The 20252-nt window shown below is 32.5% G+C and overlaps 1 protein-coding gene across 13 annotated transcripts in view; it reads right to left on the reverse strand.

Moving 5' to 3' along the window:
* Positions 1–20252, reverse strand: part of nbeab (neurobeachin b) — a 770985-nt gene that overhangs the window by 494226 nt on the left and 256507 nt on the right. For 10 of the 13 annotated variants that reach the window (XM_073923810.1, XM_073923809.1, XM_073923808.1 and 7 more), the window contains exons 29-30: positions 16094–16532; positions 1351–1502 (exon numbers count right to left, since the gene is read on the reverse strand). In XM_073923810.1, the coding sequence (XP_073779911.1) occupies positions 1351–1502; positions 16094–16532 (591 nt within the window). Of the gene's footprint in view, positions 1–1350; positions 1503–13249; positions 13662–15596; positions 16533–20252 lie in introns of those variants that run through there. The other 3 variants (XR_012390920.1, XR_012390919.1, XM_073923811.1) reach the window with 2 other exon arrangements.

Genomic DNA, 20252 nt, shown 5'->3' on the forward strand with positions numbered 1-20252 from the left:
GCTTGATGTAGAAGTATAAATCAGCCTTAAGGAGGTCAGATCGGAAGACCTTGGGGGCCATTCAACTGGCCCACGATGACCAATCCACTTTTCAGGAAACGGTTCATCTAGGAATGCTTAGACCTGACAACCATAATGTGGTGGTAGTGCACCAAAAACGTGCCAGCTTCAGTGCATAAAGAGGGAAACAAATCATCATGTAGCAATTTCAAATATCTAGTGGCTTTGAGGTTTCTATGGTATGAAGATACAAGATGTGCAGCACCTGAAACTACAGATAGTGGAAACCTGTGCTGGCATTTCTCCTACGGTGTTGATATTAGAGTTGGAGAAGAGGGTTGCATTGACAATCCAACACAATGGGCAGCACATTCAACACATTTTATAAGTGGTCAGAAACTTGTAAATAACTCATGAAAGAATAAAGTTACATTAAAACCAAGCACACCATTGTTTTTCTTGTGGAATTCCCAATAAGTCTGATGTGTCAAATAACCCTCTTCCTTTTGAAAAAACAAAAGTTGGATCCAAGATGGCCGACTTCAAAATGGCCACCATGGTCACCACCCATCTTGAAGTTTGCCCCCTCACATATACTAATGTGCCACAAACAGGTTGTTAATATCACCAACCATTCCCATTTTATTAAGGTGTATCCATATAAATGGCCCACTCTGTTTATGGCTAGGAGTATAGAATTTCCATTTACCTTTAATCTACAGCCTCAGCAAACAGTCCTGATTGCATTTCAGAGTCATGACAGTCTGGAGTCCTACACTGTCAAGAGCTGTAAGTTTAGCCTGTATGTTTTTAGACAGTCAAAGCAACAGTAGCTATTGATTTGAATTTCATAAATCACCAAGGGTGGCATGGTGGCGCCGTGGATAGTGCTGTCGCCTCACAGCAAGAAGGTCGCTGGTTCGAGCCTTGGCTGGGTCAGTTGGCATTTCTGTGTGGAGTTTGCATGTTCTCCCCATGTCCGCATAGGTTTTCTCCAGATGCTCTGGTTTCCCCAAAGACATGTGCTATAGGTGAATTGGGTAGGCTAAATTTTCTGTAGTGTATGTGTGTGGATGAGTGTGTATGGATGTTTCCCAGTGATGGGTTGCAGCTGGAAGGGCATCCGCTGCATAAAACATATGCTGGATAAGTCGGCGGTTCATTTCGCTGTGGCGACCCCTGATTTATAAAGTGACTAAGCCAATGATTGAATGAATCAACAAAAATCAGTCTCAGCTACAATCTTCTTTAATATTCCATAGAAGATTTCCGTTGAAGGTCACCTACATCTTGGATGCCATCTCTTTGGTAAACAAATGTTTAGAGAAGACAAATCAGGGCGGGGCTTACCTGTAGTGTTGATCATGCTTTTGGGTGTAATGGACGCAGCGGCGAAGATGTTAGGTGTGCTTCCAGAGGTCAAAGCGCTGCTGGATCCCGACGTGCCCACTGTGTTCACTGTCAGACCTGAAGGAGGCTTCTTGGCCTGCACCACCACACTCCTGCATGAGAGAGGAAACACAATACCTTACTAAGGTCACTTCAGATTTACTTCAGCTGGAAAATTGCACTCGTAACCTCGTCATAACAAGACCCTGGGATCAGAAGTGTAAACATACCCAATCACTTCACATTTTACCAAAAGCACTTCCTGAGAGAAATATACTGTGAATCACAAAAGCTTCCAGATTCCACAAGAAACAAAGCTAAATAAAAGAGTTCACCTGCAACAATAAATAAACATGATTGCTTGTGAAATCAGTTGATTACATGGAGGGAGATTGACGGTGGTTTTGCACAGTCCAGTCAGGCTGGATGAAAGTGGCAAAGAAAAAGACCAGCAGGCAAAGTAAACATCCTGCTCTCCTGCCACCCCGTGCTTGACTCTCCAACATGCGGAATGAGGTTCAGGACAAACAAACAGTAAAATCAAAAGCAGTGACTGCAGGCTTTTGGGGCATGTTTCTGTTTTCTGGTGTTTGTCCATTGCTGTGACTCGAAGTGATGTCAAACTCAAGAGCGAAATTCATGAGGAGACATTTTCCAGGTGCGTAAGCTAAATTTGGTGTTACTGTAACAGGGTAGATTTGAAGTTTTCACCTTAGAAAACCTTTGGGTGATAGCAAAATTTACATTCAATAAACATTTGGACTTTTTTTATACCACAGCATCACAAATAAATTGAGTGAATTTAGAAACCAATTTAGTATACTGGTGGATAAAAAACTAATTATTATGAATTGAATTTATGAATATAAATAAAATAATATAATAATGTAATATTTTTATTTACTTTATTTGCATTAACATTCATATTTAATGTTATATTAGTTAAATTTTTCACACTTAAAAAAAAATCAGGAAACAAACAACCCAAAAAATAAACAAAAAAATAAACTACTTAAAACAAATAAATAAATCAGACTATATACAGGAAACAGAGAGTGAAATTCAAATCCTTTCAAGACCTATTTCAAGCTTCTTTCCATACATTTTAAGACTTTTCAACCAGAAACACTGGTGAAATTACAGTATTTTTATTAAATATTAATGTAAGAAATTAATCTAAAACTAAAACATTATTCATAATATACTGAATAAAAATATATTAAATAAAAAAATAAACAAGCAAACAATTTTAAATAAATAAATAAATATTTTTGTTATTTAATAATATGCATTAGTATTCATATTTAATTTTTTATTAATTCGATTATTTTCACACTTTAAAAAAATCAGGAAACAAACTACCATAAAACAACCAAAAAAAAAATACAAAACAAATAAACAATTTAAAATAAATAATTATTTTTGTTATTGAATTTATTTGCATTAAAATCTATATAAAATTTTTATTAGTTTTTCACACTTAAAAAACAGGAAACAACCAAAATACAACCCAAAAATAATCAAACAAACAATTTAAATAAATAAATAAATAAATAAATAAATATTTTGTTATATAATTTATTTGCATTAAAATTAATATTTAATTTTATATTAGTTAGATTAGTTTCACACTTAAAAAAACATATATAAAGTAAAACTATATATATAAAATAAAATAAACAAATAAATAAATATGCCAGCACAAAAATCTGACATTAAATATTCTTATTTTTTATTTTAAATTGTTATAAGTTTGGATTAGGCTTGCAACACTTCATCAAACTTCATCCTATTAAATTAACTAATAGGAACTGTGGGTATAAATTAAAATTTTACAAATCAATAAAGAAAAAATAAATATCATTAGGCAACAAAATATAGTTTAAAATGTATAAACAACTAGAGGATACAGTATGTAAAATCATGAGTGCTCTTCTTGTTACAAAAAAAAAAAAAACAGGCCCAAATCACAATTCCATCATCCTCCTCTGACCGTCCCAACTCTGACCAGCTGCAATCTATGAAAAGCTAATTAGAGAAATGCTCTCTAAATATAGCTGCTAACCACATTAACTCATTAAAAAGGCTCTAAATATACTAATCGACTCAATTATGCCAATAAGAATTTTTATTCCTCTTGCTTATTTTAGCAAAATCACATGGTGTCCAGAGGCAACATTCTAACAAGCTGAAAATAGAGCCCGGAGACGAGCGAGCAAGATCACGAGTTCACATCAAACTCTTAACCTCGCCGATAATCTCCTGTATATCTTCACAGATTCACAGAAACCCACCTTAGCCTAATAGCGAAGAGCGGGAAAGGATTAGTTTGATATTATACACACGACAGAGTCAAGTGCTTTGTGGGATGGAATGATGTTTTGTTGGTGTGCACATTGGTCTGGTTTTCTTATCGATGTTGAAGATGCTGGTCGGTAGAAAGATTCTGCATGTTTTTTAGGGTGATAGAGTGCAGGACTGGTGTTAATGTCACTTGTTAAGTCTCCTGACGCTTCACATTGTGACCTAGGACAGACACTGTACAGAGAGAAAATAGGACGGCACGCTCTCTTTAACCTGCTGGCGTGACACCGAGAGCTTCTCTGAGATCGCATGCAAGGAAGCAAACATATTCGATGACACATGTTTCCTCTCAGAGGGACAGTTTGTGTGAAAAATAAAAATTTACTCACCATTTACTCACTCTCAAGTGGTTCCAATACTTTCTTTTTTTTCCTGTTTAAGGTAGAAGTATATATTTTGAAGAATGTTAGAAACTAGTAGTGAAAAACAATACTACAGGTATGGAAGTGATAGGTTTCCAACATTCTTCAAAATATCTTCTTTTGGGTTCAACAGAGGAAATAAACTAAAAAAGGTTTGGAGGGTGAATAAAGGGTTGGTTACTCGAAATTTGTCCTCTGCTTTTGACCCATCCAAGTGGACACATACAGGTGAAGTGTACACACACACACACACACGCACACGCACACGCACGCGGAATAATGGGTAGTTATTGCTTCCAGTGCCCATAGAACCTTTATGGGTTAGGTGCCTTGTTCAACACTGTAAAAAAATAATGCTATTAATTAATAATATTTTTTTTACCAATTGAAGTGGATTGAACATGTAACAAATAAGTTGTCCCCCCCAAAAAAAACAATCAAAATCTGCCGGGACTGAGAATCAAGCCCGGAACGTTTTCATTGTTGTGAACTATCGCTTTTGCGCACTACAAAATACCAAATGTTTACCATTAGCGGTGTCTGAAATTGCAAACTACTCAAGTAGGTAGTACATTTGATTTTATTTCATGACTTTTAGGTAAGTATAATCTATATAACATGAATGTGAGTTGTATGAATAGAGTTTTATTAGGGCCAGACGGAATCTGCGGATATTTTTTGCTATTTCTGCGCCGAATTGTGTTAAAAATCCGCAGATTTAAACTGAATTATTTTGGGAGTATCATAACTAAAACCTTAATATATGTATTTATAACCTTTTTAATTTTTATTTAATGTTTACAATGCAAATTTGGTAAACAAACCAAGTCTCTCATATAATATATATGAGACTAATACATCTACTAAAAGACTGAAAATATTTCTTTACAAACTGTATTGTAAATAAATCATACAAATATTTTCATATTAGTCAATAATACTACTGAAATTAATTAAAAAACTGAATAAATATAAATTTACACACATTTACACAAGTAAATAAACAATCAGTGATGGGCTAAAATCTGTGTTATAGTCATTACTTAATACTTCTTCTAAATTCTAAATTGGTCACTCACAACATTCCAATGGATGTTATTCCGAGATAACAATTGCTGAAACTAGTAACACAGGCTCATATGGGAACTTCCAATAACCTTGACCGTCAGTGAACAAGTTCATACTTATATATGCTTGTCTATCACAATGCTGTTTTTGACTGTTTGGTGCCATCTGTGACTAATTAATACGTAGGTTAGTGTATGCTCCATTAGCTCCATTCAGTTGGTTTCATTTCTGTCTTGCCTTAATAAACTATTGCAGCTCAGAACAATGTTCTGCTTTAAATGTTTAAGTTTTGTGGTAAGTAGTTATGTAAAAAGTGACGTACTGACGTTCTACGACTTTTCGCAGAACCCTTTCAGTCTCACACAAGTGGATGCCGATAAGCCTGTCAGGCTTTTTTCTGCAATAATTTCAGAATTTTGCCTGATCATTGGGGTACTAATCGTCTTCTGTTTTTTTAATTACAATGAATTTGGACATACTACTTGGCTAGCTGCTTTTCACATTATACCTCTACAGTATATATTAAGAAAGTGTAAAATTTCAGATGCACCAATTATCGCCATAAGACCAAATACAAATGTAAGTATTATTTAAAGTGTTTAAGTAGTACATTTAGCACAGTGTTTCTCAACCACGGTCCACCAGCTTTGCACATTTTCCATGTCTCCTTAAACTAAACACACCTGATTCAAATTATCAGCTCATTAGCAGAGACTGAAAGACCTGCAATGGGTGTAACAGACAAAGGAGACATCCAAAACATGCAGTGTTGGTGGTCCTCCAGGAACGTGGTTGAGAAACACTGATTTAGCAGTTGCTTTGTCCAAAGTGACTTACAATTTAAGGGAATTGTAGTAGATAGTAGAAATGTGGGTATATTGGGGCTTTTAAAATAAGCATAGCATTACTTACAGTGTTGGTGTGGAAAGTCTTAATTAACGTTACAGTTATGTTTATAGTTCTCGTTCTTGGCTTTATTCTTGTAGCTGCATAATTTAAGCATATTTAACACATTTATGCATACTTATGAGCTAAACGTTAATCCTAAACTTCAGTTTGCATTTTACCAGAAGAGTTGTTAGCATCATTTCAGCCTTCAGCATATATTATTCATGCATGGTACACAAATACTTTATATATTTTATTTTAAATAGCTACTAGGATTAAAAGCAGTCTCTGCGGATAACATTAATAATACAAATTATATACTATGGTGTTAAACTTAAGTTTAACTATTTAATACTATTCAATTTATTAGCATACCATCACTGATACAGTTTCGTAATTTTAATATTATATATAAAAATATAATATTTACATTTTTAATGAGCTATTTAGGAAAAACAACATCAAAATCCCCTCATCCAAATAATTTCTACTCATGATTAGTAGCAATTGTTACATTTATAAGTAAATCTGACATTTTAATCTTACTGTACACTTCATAAGACAGAATCACAAGTCATTCATTAATCCTACAACTTAGTTTGCATCTTATCAGAACATTTTTTGAGCGTAGAGATCCTTTTACCCTTCAGCACACAACATTTAATACTTATAACATGTCGACTTCTTGCAGGTATTTGACAGGTAGAGTTGATAGTATTAGACTGATAAACAAGCTTGTAATAAAATATGAACACTCCTCATGAATTATTCACTGGCTTGGGGCTTGTGAATGATGTATGAATTATCTGCCGCATATTTTATTAATAGGATTTTTTTTTAATTGACTTGCTTTAAATAAAGCATGGATTAATCTTGGGTAGACTATGAATAATGCAAATAGTTTATACTGTATGTTTTATTTGAAATGGCTATTAGGATTACAAACAGTCTTGCCGCATAAAAGAACACTGACAATAAAAAAGATGAGTGTAGTTTTAAATAATAGTGAATTTAAGTTGTATATCTACTGACATTGACTTTTTAAAAGAATTGTTTAGCCAAAAAAGAAAATTTGCTAATAACTTACTCACCCTTAAGCCATCCAAAACATAGGTGATTTTTTTAGTAGAACATTAAATACATTTTTTTAAATTGAAATTATTCATAAAATACAACTCAGCTGTTATCAGCATTTTTGAGAGTCAAAAGTGCAAAATACATATACAGGCAAATCAAAATGAACACCAGTGACTCAAAACGATGCACTGAGGTCTTATGAAGAGAAATTGTCATTAGTTTTTGGTTGCTAGAATGTCTTTTTAAGAATGTGATTTGCTTTTGGTTAGCCTAGAAAGTGTTACTAACTGAAATAACATGTTAGATTTTTGTTTTGAAGAACGCTATTCTAACATTATTACAGAGCACCATGATACATGTGGAGGATAGAAAAAGGCTACTGATTGTTTTGCAAGATTTTACATGCCATCCAGGTTGCTTTCTCAGCCCTAAATAACAATGCCTTCTAAAACTTTTATATATAAATGCATTCTCAGATGTAATAAAATTAATTACAATTAAAATTAAATAAAATAAACTAATTAAATAAACAGTTATTACAAAAAACTAATATATTATTTATAAGATTTTATTTTCCTACCACTGAAATGTATTGTTTGTTGGTTTATTGGGACATGGCTTTCTCTTTTGGTCAGTTCAAATCTGCCTGTAAACAGAAAGCTATATACAATACAGTATTTGCTCTGATTAACAATAAAGGACTTTCAAGGACTTTTAAAGCACCATTCATTTCAAATCAAGTACCTTTGTAATGTACCATACAAGTCTTAATGTAGTTGACATTTCACTTACAAAATATTTGCAGAAAATGTCAAAGTAACGATGATGTTTTGAATGCATAATTTTCAAAAAAATTAAATCAAGTCCAAAGCTGGTAATATTAAATGTTTTATGAAATATTGATAAATTATTTGTCATAGTTCATGTACAAGAATTAAATTTAATATTTTTAAATTAAGAATTTCTCTCTGAGTTTTTTCCTTTCGTTTTTTGTCAGCAGCAAGACAACTGTTGAAATAACACAAAAATACACACATGAATGTAATTCTTAAAAATTAGGTACTTGCAAGGACCTACTGTGTTTGTTTAATGTACTTTCCGGGCCTTGAATTGATATGACTGAAATTAAAGCACTTTCAAGAAACATGAGAATTCTGGATTTAGTTTGTGTACAATTTCAGCGAGGACTTGTGAATTACAGGAAATAGTGTTCAATTTCTTGCACAGACAAAACTCACTATATCATCAAGAGCCACAGGTATTCGTTTTGCTTTGCCTGTAAATGTTTTTCGGACACTAAAAGTGCATTTCAAGAGTGACCAAAGATCATGATTTTAGCTAAAAACTACTTTAATGTTTGCCAGGGGCCCCCCTAAAATCCGTTTTTAAGAAATAACACAAAAAAAATATTTATTATAAATAAATAAAAGAAAGGGCGTCACGGTGGCACAGCGGGTAGCGCGATCGCCTCACAGCAAGAAGGCCATTGGTTCTGGGTCACTGGGTCAGTTGGTATCGCTGTGTGGAGTTTGCATGTTCTCCCTGTGTTCACGTGGGTTTTGTTTCGTCTGGGCTAAAAGTATGGTTTTCTGCGTGAATCTGTCAGTTTGCTCTTTGAATAAACTGCATTGCTTTCAACCGGCATTGGTTCAGTTGCACATGGAGAGTAACATCTTTATTCTGGGATTACCACTCTTAATAAATACACTTGCATATAAAGTAAATGGTATCTCAAAGTATTTACTAGGGCACTGGTTATTTTTAATGGGACGCGTACTGCAGTAAATGGGGTTTAGCGATGCCCCTGATGTTCGCCTTTAAAGTGATAGTTCCCCCCAAATAAACATTACACTGTAAAAAAAAATCTAATTAATTGTGAAAGAACTTTCTGTATTTTCATTTTACAGCAATTTTACCCGTATGTTCGGTTACGCACTACATTGTGGGAACAAGAATCTCAGTGCGAACAGCGTGAGAAGCCGAGAAAACATACACAAGGAGTCCTGCTTTTTGCTGTTCTCAACATCACCACATTTCTCCAAGACTGATGGAATTCTTGATTTATGCTTTTCCCTTTAATAAAAAATGACAATAGTCTAGTTCCATGAGTCTAGCTATACCGTTTTTTCATTCTGAAATGTTTTACTTATGAGGTAATTTTTATTAAGTAAATTTGATTAAGTACTTATAGTGTACGTTTACGACTTTTCCTCCTGTGACATTTATTTATGTTACCTGTTCAAATTTCAGCGCTTATAGTTTTCTTCTTTTGTAATAAATTACTGAATGCAATGTTAAAAAAATAAATAGTTTTGTGTACATTGTGCTTCATTTGTTGTACTATGTTTAGAAAGCTAAATTAGCCTTATGATATTGTAATGTACTTTAGGAAAATATTATGGATAAAATGTTTTTACAAATTTATGTTTCTATTTAAAGTTTACTGACATTTCTGTATAATCATTTAACAGAAAAAAAGCTAATTGGATTTACCACAAATTTACTAGATTTTCAGTTGTTTTTTTTTAAAGAAGGACATTTTTTTTTTTTTTAAATTCTTATAGAAAAAAAACTTGTTAAAAAGAAAATAACCAGTACATTTTTCTATTTTTTTACGGAAGTTTTACAGAATTTTCCGTTTACTAAAAGAAGGAAATTCCGTAAAAAAAACTGAGAATGTGCTGGTAATTTTTAGCAAGTACATTCTTCTTTTTTCATGAAATTTTTTTTAAAGTGTACTCACTATTTAGTCACCCCTAAGTGGTTCCCTCTTTATGACTTTCTTCTGTTGAACACAAAATAACATATTTTGAAAAAAGCTGAAAATCTATAACCATTAACATTCTTGTCCGGAAAAAGAAAAACTATGTCAATGGTTACAGGTTTTAAGCTTTCAACAGAAAAAAAAGGAAATCAAAGCTGTTTGAAACAAGTAAAGGGTCAGTAAATAATGACAGAAATGTCATTTTTGAGTGAACTACACCCTTTAAGTCACTCCAAAACTCTTTCCAAAAGACTTTCAAAGCCTTTACGGTGGCGGCCCCATCTGCAAACGCAGCATCCTGGTTATTCAATACTAATTGAAAAAAATTCACTCTTGGAAAGTCGCAGTGATGGGAAGTCATTCCTCATCTCTCTCGCGTTTGAGTCTTTTTTTTTTTTTTTTTGATGTTGTCACTCCCAATCTAGGAGGTTCTGACAGACAATCGAAGAAGCCTGTCCACGTCTGGCAGCTCATTTGGTGGCAGGTGGCAAACAATTAGACACAGCAATTTCAAGGCCGGCAGATGACATTAAAGCATGCGGGAGTGAGTGGTACGACCCGGCGTCTGCGGACGGCCTGTGTGAAAGCATTTCAAAAATAATACACTCTGCCATGGCAACTCATTTCTGCCTGCCAGCCTCTATTAGGGTGCTGAGGGGTGAGGTAGACAGGAGGGGAGCTGGGGCCGCGGCGGGGCGCTTCTGTTTAATCTGTCATCAACGCCCTGGAGACCCTCCCTAACACTCACAAACACATCTACACACACACACACCACCTTTACTAGTCAGCAGCACACCTCATCTGTGGCAGATGCATGTATTACTGCAGATCCATTGTTTCTGTGAATCAATCTTTAAGCAGAAACAAGGTTATGTGTGTATGTGTGTGTGTGTGTGTGTGTGTGTGTGTGTGTGTGTGTGTGTGTGTGTATATATATATATATATATATATACATATATATCATGCACTTCACTGATGTGTTGTAGAAGTGCTATCTATACTTATAAATTCTGAAAACAATAAGTATTTTTGCTAGTTATTATTTTACTTCAGCTCATTTTGCACTGACTGTTGTTAGTTTCAGTTAGTTTTAGTTTTTAATTTATTGCAATTTATTTTATTTTATGTCAGTTAGCGACCGTTTTTTGACAAATCGATTTAATATTAAGTTGTTATGTGTGTGTGTGAGTGTGTGTGTGTGTGTGTGTGTGTGTGTGTGTGTGTGTGTGTGTGTGTGTGTGTATATAGTGCTCAGCACATGAGTACACCCCATTTTGAAAATGAAAATTTTTAACCATTTTTCAGGAAATATGGGTAATATATATTGGTGCATTTGAACAAAACAGATTTATTAAACAGATATATTTATCAAAATAATATTTTAGTCAACAAACATATTTAGAAATTGAAAGATTAATATATTAAGTTTATTATTTTAATTATTATCAAAATAACAAATAACAACATTTCAACAAAATTGTAAATATTTTTTGTTTCACTTGATTTTTGCTATTTTTTTAAATGTTATTTAATATTTTCCTCTAACATACAAATTTGGGCTACTAATTTGGTAACTATTATTATTAGTTATTTTGTTAGATTCGCTCCAGATTTGGCTTCAGTACTGATGTATACGTATGTATATGCACAGATAAAATACTATGAAGCATTCTTTAGAAAATATTAATTTAAAGGAGAGATTGTACTCATATATGCTGTGCACTATATACAGTATACACACACACACACACACACACACACACACATTTTTTCCCTCCGATGTAAACAAAACGTCTTCATTTCTAAAAGCAAAAACTAGGCATGTTTAACTATAGAGGTTCATATACATATACTGTAAATTGTCTGAATTCCATTATTTATATTTTAAGTTGCATGTGTGTGGTTTTGGGTTTAATATCTGTTCAAAAGAGGGTCTATGTTTTTGTCTGTTTAATGCTTTACAATTTAGCACATTTTTAGTTTTAAATGCTCTTTTGTGGGGTATATTCTCTAGCAAATGAACGCACACAAAGTGTGATTCATTTAAATTAATTATCAAATCACACTTACTGTTACAGATATGGGACTTCCCCTAAACATACATAACTTCATTCTCTGTGATTTATCCCAGAAAGGTCAAACATAAAAACAGTGGTCAGCATGACTGAGTACACCCCAAATTGAAAATGAATATTTGTATCCATTTCACAGTCAATGTATGTAATATATTTTTGGTGCATTTGAACAAAACAGATTTATTAAACGGATATATTTTTAAAATGACATTTTAGTCACCAAACATATTTAGAATGGAAGGTTGTTACATTTTAATTCATGCAATATACAATTTTATTAGATTAGCTCCAGATTTGGCTTCAGAAGTGACCAATGTACAGTGCTCAGCATAATTAAGTACACCCTATTTGGAAACTAAATATTTGTATCTATTTCTCAGTGAATATAGGCAATGTATTTAGGTGCATTTAACCTAAACAGACTAATTAAACAAATATATTAAATAAAATTATATTTTAGTCACAAAACATATGTAGAAATTGAAATATAATACTTTGAAATTCATGCAAAATATATTTTTTAAAAATTAGAAATTACAATTTTTTTATTTTTTTATTTGCTTCTCTTTACTTTTTCCTCTTTTTTTAAAAAAATTGTATTTAATATTTTTAATAACAACTTTGGATGTACTAGTTTTTGGACCGTTATCGTAAGTTATTTTGTTAGATTAGCTCCAGATTTGGCTTCATTACTGAATAATGATTTGTGAGGGTGTACTTATATGTGCTGAGCACTGTTTATGCACAATATTGTAAAGCTTCCTATAGAAAATATTCATTTAAATGAGAGATTTGTGATTAGTGTACTCATATGTTGAGCACTGAATGTAACATTATTATTATTATTATTAATGATTAAAAATTCTGCTTTTGCCAGGACTAAAGTTGATACATTATTAATTAATTCATTAATGATTGTTGTTCTAAACATGTGTCAAACAAGATTTTGGTAGCCTATTGTTGCACTGATGACATTTTAGTGGTTGTCTTTTGTTAATTATGCTACATGTAAAAACATATACCTGTATACAGAACATACAATTAAGCAGGGCACCTATCAACATATCTATAAACTTCACTTTAGCCTATATCAAAAAGAAAAAGTAGTGGAAACATCATGTGCAAACACAAATGAGATCAGCCTGAACCCATCATCAAGCATTATGTCCAACAGATCCCTGTTCGAATCCAGCTGGAGATAACTTTAATCCAAAGTGAACAGGTTATTATCCAAAAAAAAAAAAAAATCTTTTTCCACTTACACAAATTCTGTTTACACATGGTGATTTTGCCCAGCCATGAACAGCAACAGCTCCGCATCGCAACCGAAGACGTGTTAAGAGCGGAGACAAATCGCGCCGAGATTTTATCTGGCCTCGGAATGTAAACACGCCATGGACGCTTTCAAACACAGCAATTCTTCCTGATAGAAAGTATGGGGAATTTAAAATGAGTTATAGCTTGCTTATGACCGAGAAAATCATTATGGCCATTCCTCAGGGAAAACACTAATCCAAGAATTCATCACGGTTTGACGGTGATCTATCGTGTAGTGTTTAAAGGCACGGAAAAGATTGCAGGCAGAAAAGGTCACTGTACTTTTAAGGGCCTTGTACGTATACATCTGGAGTAAATGGGCTACTGTAGTGCTGTTGGTGACAAGAGACATTCAGTGAAGATAAAGTCACATGATTTCACTTTTGGCGCACATGCTGATGTGTGCTGCTGCCATCTGGTGGAGGTTCATAGCATTGCGCGTGCACAACAGCAGCACATAATAGGATAGTCCCGCCAAAGATCGAAATGCTGTCATCATTTACTCAGCATCATGACTTTTTATAAACCTTATGATTATGTTGTTGACTTTTGTAAGACACAGAAAAAGTTGTCTTGAAGAATCTGACTCCCGTTAAATTCTTTGCTTATGTACACTGGATGTTAATAGAAACCTAAATTTACTACCATTTTCATTTTTATAAATACAGAATATCTGAATATACATTTTGGACGGACATACATAATGTAGTATTTCTAGTTCAATATTGGTTAAAAATATAATACAATAATATAAATATGTCCAGAATATAATATAATATATATATATATATATATATATATATATATATATATATATATATATATATATATATATATATATATATATATATATATATATATATATATATATATATATATATATATATATATATATATATATATATATATAATAAATGTAATTTGATATTTTTAATAATAAATGTGAAACTCAAATCAATCAATCAATCATTTTCTTGTCGGCTTAGTCCCTTCATTAATCTGGGGTCGCCACAGCGGAATGAACCGCCAACTTATCCAGCAAGTTTTACGCAGCGGATGCCCTTCCAGCCGCAACCCATCTCTGGGAAACATCTACACTTATTCACATACACTCATACACTACAGACAATTTAGCCAACCCAATTCACCTGTACTGCATGTCTTTGGACTGTGGGGGAAACCGGAGCACCCGGAGGAAACCCACGCGAACGCAGGGAGAACATGCAAACTCCACACACTAACGCCAACTGAGCCAAGGATTGAACCAGCGACCTTCTTGCTGTGAGGCAACAGCACTACCTACTGCGCCACTGCTTCACCTAAATGTGAAACTACAAAATAAAAATTAAAAATAGTTCCCCTGTTAAAATTTTTTTAACAATTATTTTACTATTTTCACTATTTCTCTCTTCAAAGCAGGTTCATGGTGTGCAAAAATGCAAATTGACAATGGCAAATTGTAAATATATATATATATATATATATATATATATATATATATATATATATATATATATATATATATATATATATATATATATATATATATATATATATATATATATATATATATATACACAGAAAAAGGGTTTTATTTCACACTAAAATTGATTAAATGTTGTATTTTGTCAGTATTACGATAAAATGGCTGACGATTCACTTCATCTTGTACTTAAAGGAAAATAATCTTTGTTATGATGGTTGAAAGTCTCTTGACACCCTTATACTAATTATTAGACTAAGAGATCCAAATGTATTTATATGTATAGGTTTTTTTTCGCTCACATAGTTCTGGTGATGCGCAAAATTCAGATAGGGGGCAGGAAGTAAAAACTGAATGGGAGACACATGGATGCAATAAAAAAAAAAAAGTTAATTAGATGCCACCCTGGCGGTTCACTCCGGTGTGGCGACCCCAGATTAATAAAGGGACTAAGCCGAATTTCTTCCGTTATTCAGCCAGTTTCTTGAACTTTCCCCCCTTTATGTGCAAAAAGTTTTGGAAATCTATAAAACCTGTTTGGCAGTTCTCAATTTGGCAGATTTAAACAATTGTAAACAACATAAAACAGAAATATTTTGATGTTCCTATAGCGATTCCTATGCAGATGAATCACTTCCTGCCCTCCATCTAAATTTCGCCCGTCAATAATGACGTCATGGAAAAACAACCCATTGTAATACCCAAATGGATAGTGTCTAAGCAAGAAAAGTTGGGTCCAATCAATACGTTCCGGCCGAACGTTATAATAGGCTGTCGTACTTGCCTGTCAAAATATCTGTTTGAATTACGTTTGAATATAAAATTCCCTAAAAAAATGTCTGAATATATACAGAAAACACAACAGAAGCAGTTTGTTATTAAAATATTGCTTGTATCAACCTGAAGGGCAATTTACTGAGCTTTACCTATACTAAATACTGACAATTCACATATAAACATCTATAGGATGTGCACTATTGACCTTTCTGAGATGTGCGTTCGTTTTTACACGGTTATTTTGATTGTTTTAGAACTTCCGATTGAGTTGCCAATGGGAGAAATGACTGGGAAGAAATAAACAGCAGAAAACGGCCAAACTGCTTGCTCTACAAACAAAAATGTTGAATAAAAACATCATACATAAACAGTAGAATAATATAATAGTAAAATATCAGCTTGCAACATTACGCAGCGTAACAAATGTCTAAAAATCAATGGAAGTGAATGGCTGTGCCTGCTCATAATTGAAAAAGAATGTCAATACACATCTCAAAACAACTGTACTGTGGCTATGAGTGTACAGTACCTGTCAAATGAATGGAACTGCATGGGCATCATGGCCTGTGCTTCCCTCTTCATGGCCTGCTGTTCGGGATACGGCAGGGCCTCTGTCCCACTCTCTGTGGTCTCCACCGGAGCCGCCACCAGGCTCTTGAGGATCTCCTTCACATTGATGCCTTTATTAGCCTGGTTGATGCTGGAGATGGACGAGGCGGTTTTGAGGTGCTCCACAGAGGACGGTTCGATCAAGCTCTCCTGAGATCGGGCCACTGATGAAAGGGTGCAGAACAGGCCGCTCATGCCGTTCGGGCCACCCATGGCAAGATCAAGGTCAGCCCCGTTCATCACACTGGACACCTGGTCATCTCCCAGGCCGGAGTCAGAGTGAGGGAGGGACGACTCCTGACGGGATTCCAGCACACCGAGAGCTTCCTTACGACTGTCAGTGAGGAGTGATGGGTGATCTGAGAAACATTAAGGAAATTAATTCAACAAAACTGAAATCAGATTAACAGTAGATTATCCTTTTTTTGCATTTATTTATTTTTATTGTTTTATAATATTAATTAGTGTTACTCTATATTCACCATAATATTTAGGACTTCACAAAATCAAAACATGTACAGATATATCAATATACAGTGTAATATACAGATAAGTCCCCCGCACTTTTAGAGACAGACCATTTAGAAAAGGATGATTAAGAATGTAAACCTTTAGATTTCATACAGCGGTCCCCCTCACTTTTAAAATGTCCACTACACCCCTGTAATTTTATGATCCCTACTTCGCTTACACCGGGACCTTGGTACAGAAAAAATAAACTGATAAACAGAGTACTTTAGTAACTTACCAAGATTATATACATGTAGAAAATCTGATAAGTAAGATGATGCCAGATCATTTAAGGATATATAAACAAAAAATTTTACAAATATATAAATATAAAATAAGAATGTGTTCATTCCTTATTAATGTCACTGAATATACCCTACATATTTTTGTCTGCATTTGTAGATTTTAATCAGTCATGACTCACTGTCGGAACACTTAACATTTAAAAATGACTGTATTTTTATATATTAATAACAATAATAATAACAACAACAACAAAAATAATAATAATAATAATAATAATAATAATAATAATAATAATGTCCATACTACAATTAGACAACTATATGTTTTAGCATTTTAATATTTAAAATACTACTACCACTACTACTACTACTACTACTACTAATAATAATAATTATAATAATAATAACAACAACAACAATGATAATAGTAGTAGTAGTAGTGGTAATGTACATACTATAATTAGACAATTATATGTTGTCTAATTATGTTTAGCATTTTAATAATAATAATAATAATAATAATAATAATAATAATAATAATAGTAATATTAATAATAATAATAATGATAGTAGTAGTAATGTACATACTATAATTAGACAACTATATGTTGTCTAATTATGTTTAGCATTTTAATAATAATAATAATAATAATAATAATAATAATAATAATAATAATAATAATAATAATAATGTCCATACTACAATTAGACAACTATATGTTTTAGCATTTTAATATTTAAAATACTACTACCACTACTACTACTACTACTACTACTACTACTACTACTACTACTACTACTACTACTACTAATAATAATAATAATAACAACAACAATGATAATAGTAGTAGTAGTAGTAGTAATGTACATACTATAATTAGAAAATTATATGTTGTCTAATTATGTTTAGCATTTTAATAATAATAATAATAATAATAATATTAATATTAATAATAATAATAATAATGATAGTAGTAGTAATGTACATACTATAATTAGACAACTATATGTTGTCTAATTATGTTTAGCATTTTTATAATATTAATAATAATAATAATAATTATTATTATTATTATTTAATAATCAGTAATAATAATTAGTAATAAAAAATGTGCTCTCACTATTGTATTATATAAACTGTTTCAATTATATACTTTTATTGAATATGCATAATATATGTATATAACTGAATTTAATGAAATTTCTGAATAAAAGAATAGCCAGGAAACCATATTCATCACTGCACAACAAAGAGTCTTTGTGTCCTTTAAAAGTACTCAACTCTTCAGATTCCTCAGCGGGCATCTTCTTTCATCCTACATAATAAACTCCTTCCAGACAAACCAATTCTGTCTGCAACCTCTTATTTGTCCATATCCAGTCACTCTCCAGATGTTTGGCCATTTCTCAGTAATATTCATCAAGCACAAGGTCACAAGCCCGATTGAGCCGTGCTGCACGTCTGGATGCCGATTTGGTGGCAGACAATGGCCTGCTACATGCTGTTTGGAAAAATTCCCATCCGTAGCCTTTCTTCCCTGAAATTTATGAGGGCGACGCAGCGCAGAGCCTCAGCCTCTATGATCCCATTCTCCTCTGGTGGATTGCTTTCCTAATGGACACTGACAGATGGGGCTGGAAATAGCAGTGCTGCCCCTGCCTCTTCATATTCGGTTTTCATGCATCTTCTCTCTTTTTATACTCTTTCTTCTTACTATTAGACATGAGGCGATATTCAGCAGTGAACTTGTATGATATTGCTATTGTGAGTGCTTCAAAATACTGCAAGTAATCTACTTTCAGAGAGATTTTTAAGAATATTCAGAGTGTGGTATTCACAGTGATGTTAATCATAGCACTAAATGTTTAAATACAACATTTTTATTTTCAAATATGTGACCCTGGGCCAAAAAAGCAAGCTTATGTTGAATGGGTATATTTTTAGCAATTGGCAAAAATACATTGAATGGGTCAAAACGATACATTTTTCTTTTATGCCAAAAATCATTATAATTTCAAACAAATTTAATGTATCATCAAGATATTTTTTAAATTTTCTACTATAAATACACATTTACAAGTTTGCAACGATAATAAAGCTTGTTAACAGGTTTTTATTGATTGATTTTATTGAATTATTTTGCTTTGTTTTATTATTTCACTTCATTTACAAGTAGCAGGGTATTTACAGCTACTGTATATTTAAGTGTATATTTCTGTATATTTCCGTTCACATCCCGTGCCTTTGTGCCCCCTAGTGGCATTGTCATAAACTGCTGTTACACCTAAACATATTCGTAATCTCTGCCCCGCGGCAGCATCACACACAGCGGTAGTGGTCATTTTGAACTGTCACTCACTGTATAAAAACTAAATTTTTGATTAGTAATGTTTGATATTGCACTTCATTTAGAATTTAAAGATGATTTTCTACATTATTTTCAATATTTGCTGATATCAAGTAAATTTAATGATATTTTGTACATTTCCTACTGTAAATAAAACATATAAATTTATTTTTGATTCATAATAACCATTGCTATTGCACTTCATTTAGACTTTAAAGGTGATTTTTTTCATTATTTCTCCTATTTGCTGATATCAAATAAATGTAATGTTACATTAAGATATTTTGTGCATTTCCTATTGTGAATAATATATAAACTCATTTTTTGATTAGCAATGTGCATTGATATTGCACTTCATTTCGACTTTAAAGGTGATTTACGTTGCTGATGTCAAGTACATTTTATGTCTCATCAAGATATTTTGTACATTTTCTACTGTAAATAAATATATCAAAACTCCATTTTTGATTAGTAACGTGCATTGTTATTGCACTTTAAAGGTGATTTTCGCCATTATTTGCAATTCTTTTTGCTGATTTAAATTAAATTTAAGATTCCATCAAGATATTTTGTATATGTGCTACTGTAAATAATATATAAAAACTCAACTGTTGATGAATAATGTGCATTATTTCACTTCATTTAGACTTTAAAGGCGATTTTCTATATTATTTTCGATATTTGCTGATAACAAATAAATGTAACATATTATGTTACATTAGGATATTTTGTGCATTTCCTATTGTAAATAATATAAAAACTTAATATTTTAATTAGTAATGTGCATTGATATTGCACTTTATTTAGACTTTAAAGGTGATTTACGTTGCTGATATCAAGTATTTTTTATGTTCCATCAAGATATTTTGTAAAATTCCTACTGCAAATAATTAATAAAAACTCAAATGTTTGTTTTAAGGTTTTGCATTTTCAACAAAAAAGCAAATCTGCATTTTCTATTGTAAATAATATAAAG

This window comes from Danio rerio, chromosome 15 (assembly GCF_049306965.1).
Source record: "Danio rerio strain Tuebingen ecotype United States chromosome 15, GRCz12tu, whole genome shotgun sequence".
NCBI lineage: Eukaryota > Metazoa > Chordata > Actinopteri > Cypriniformes > Danionidae > Danio > Danio rerio.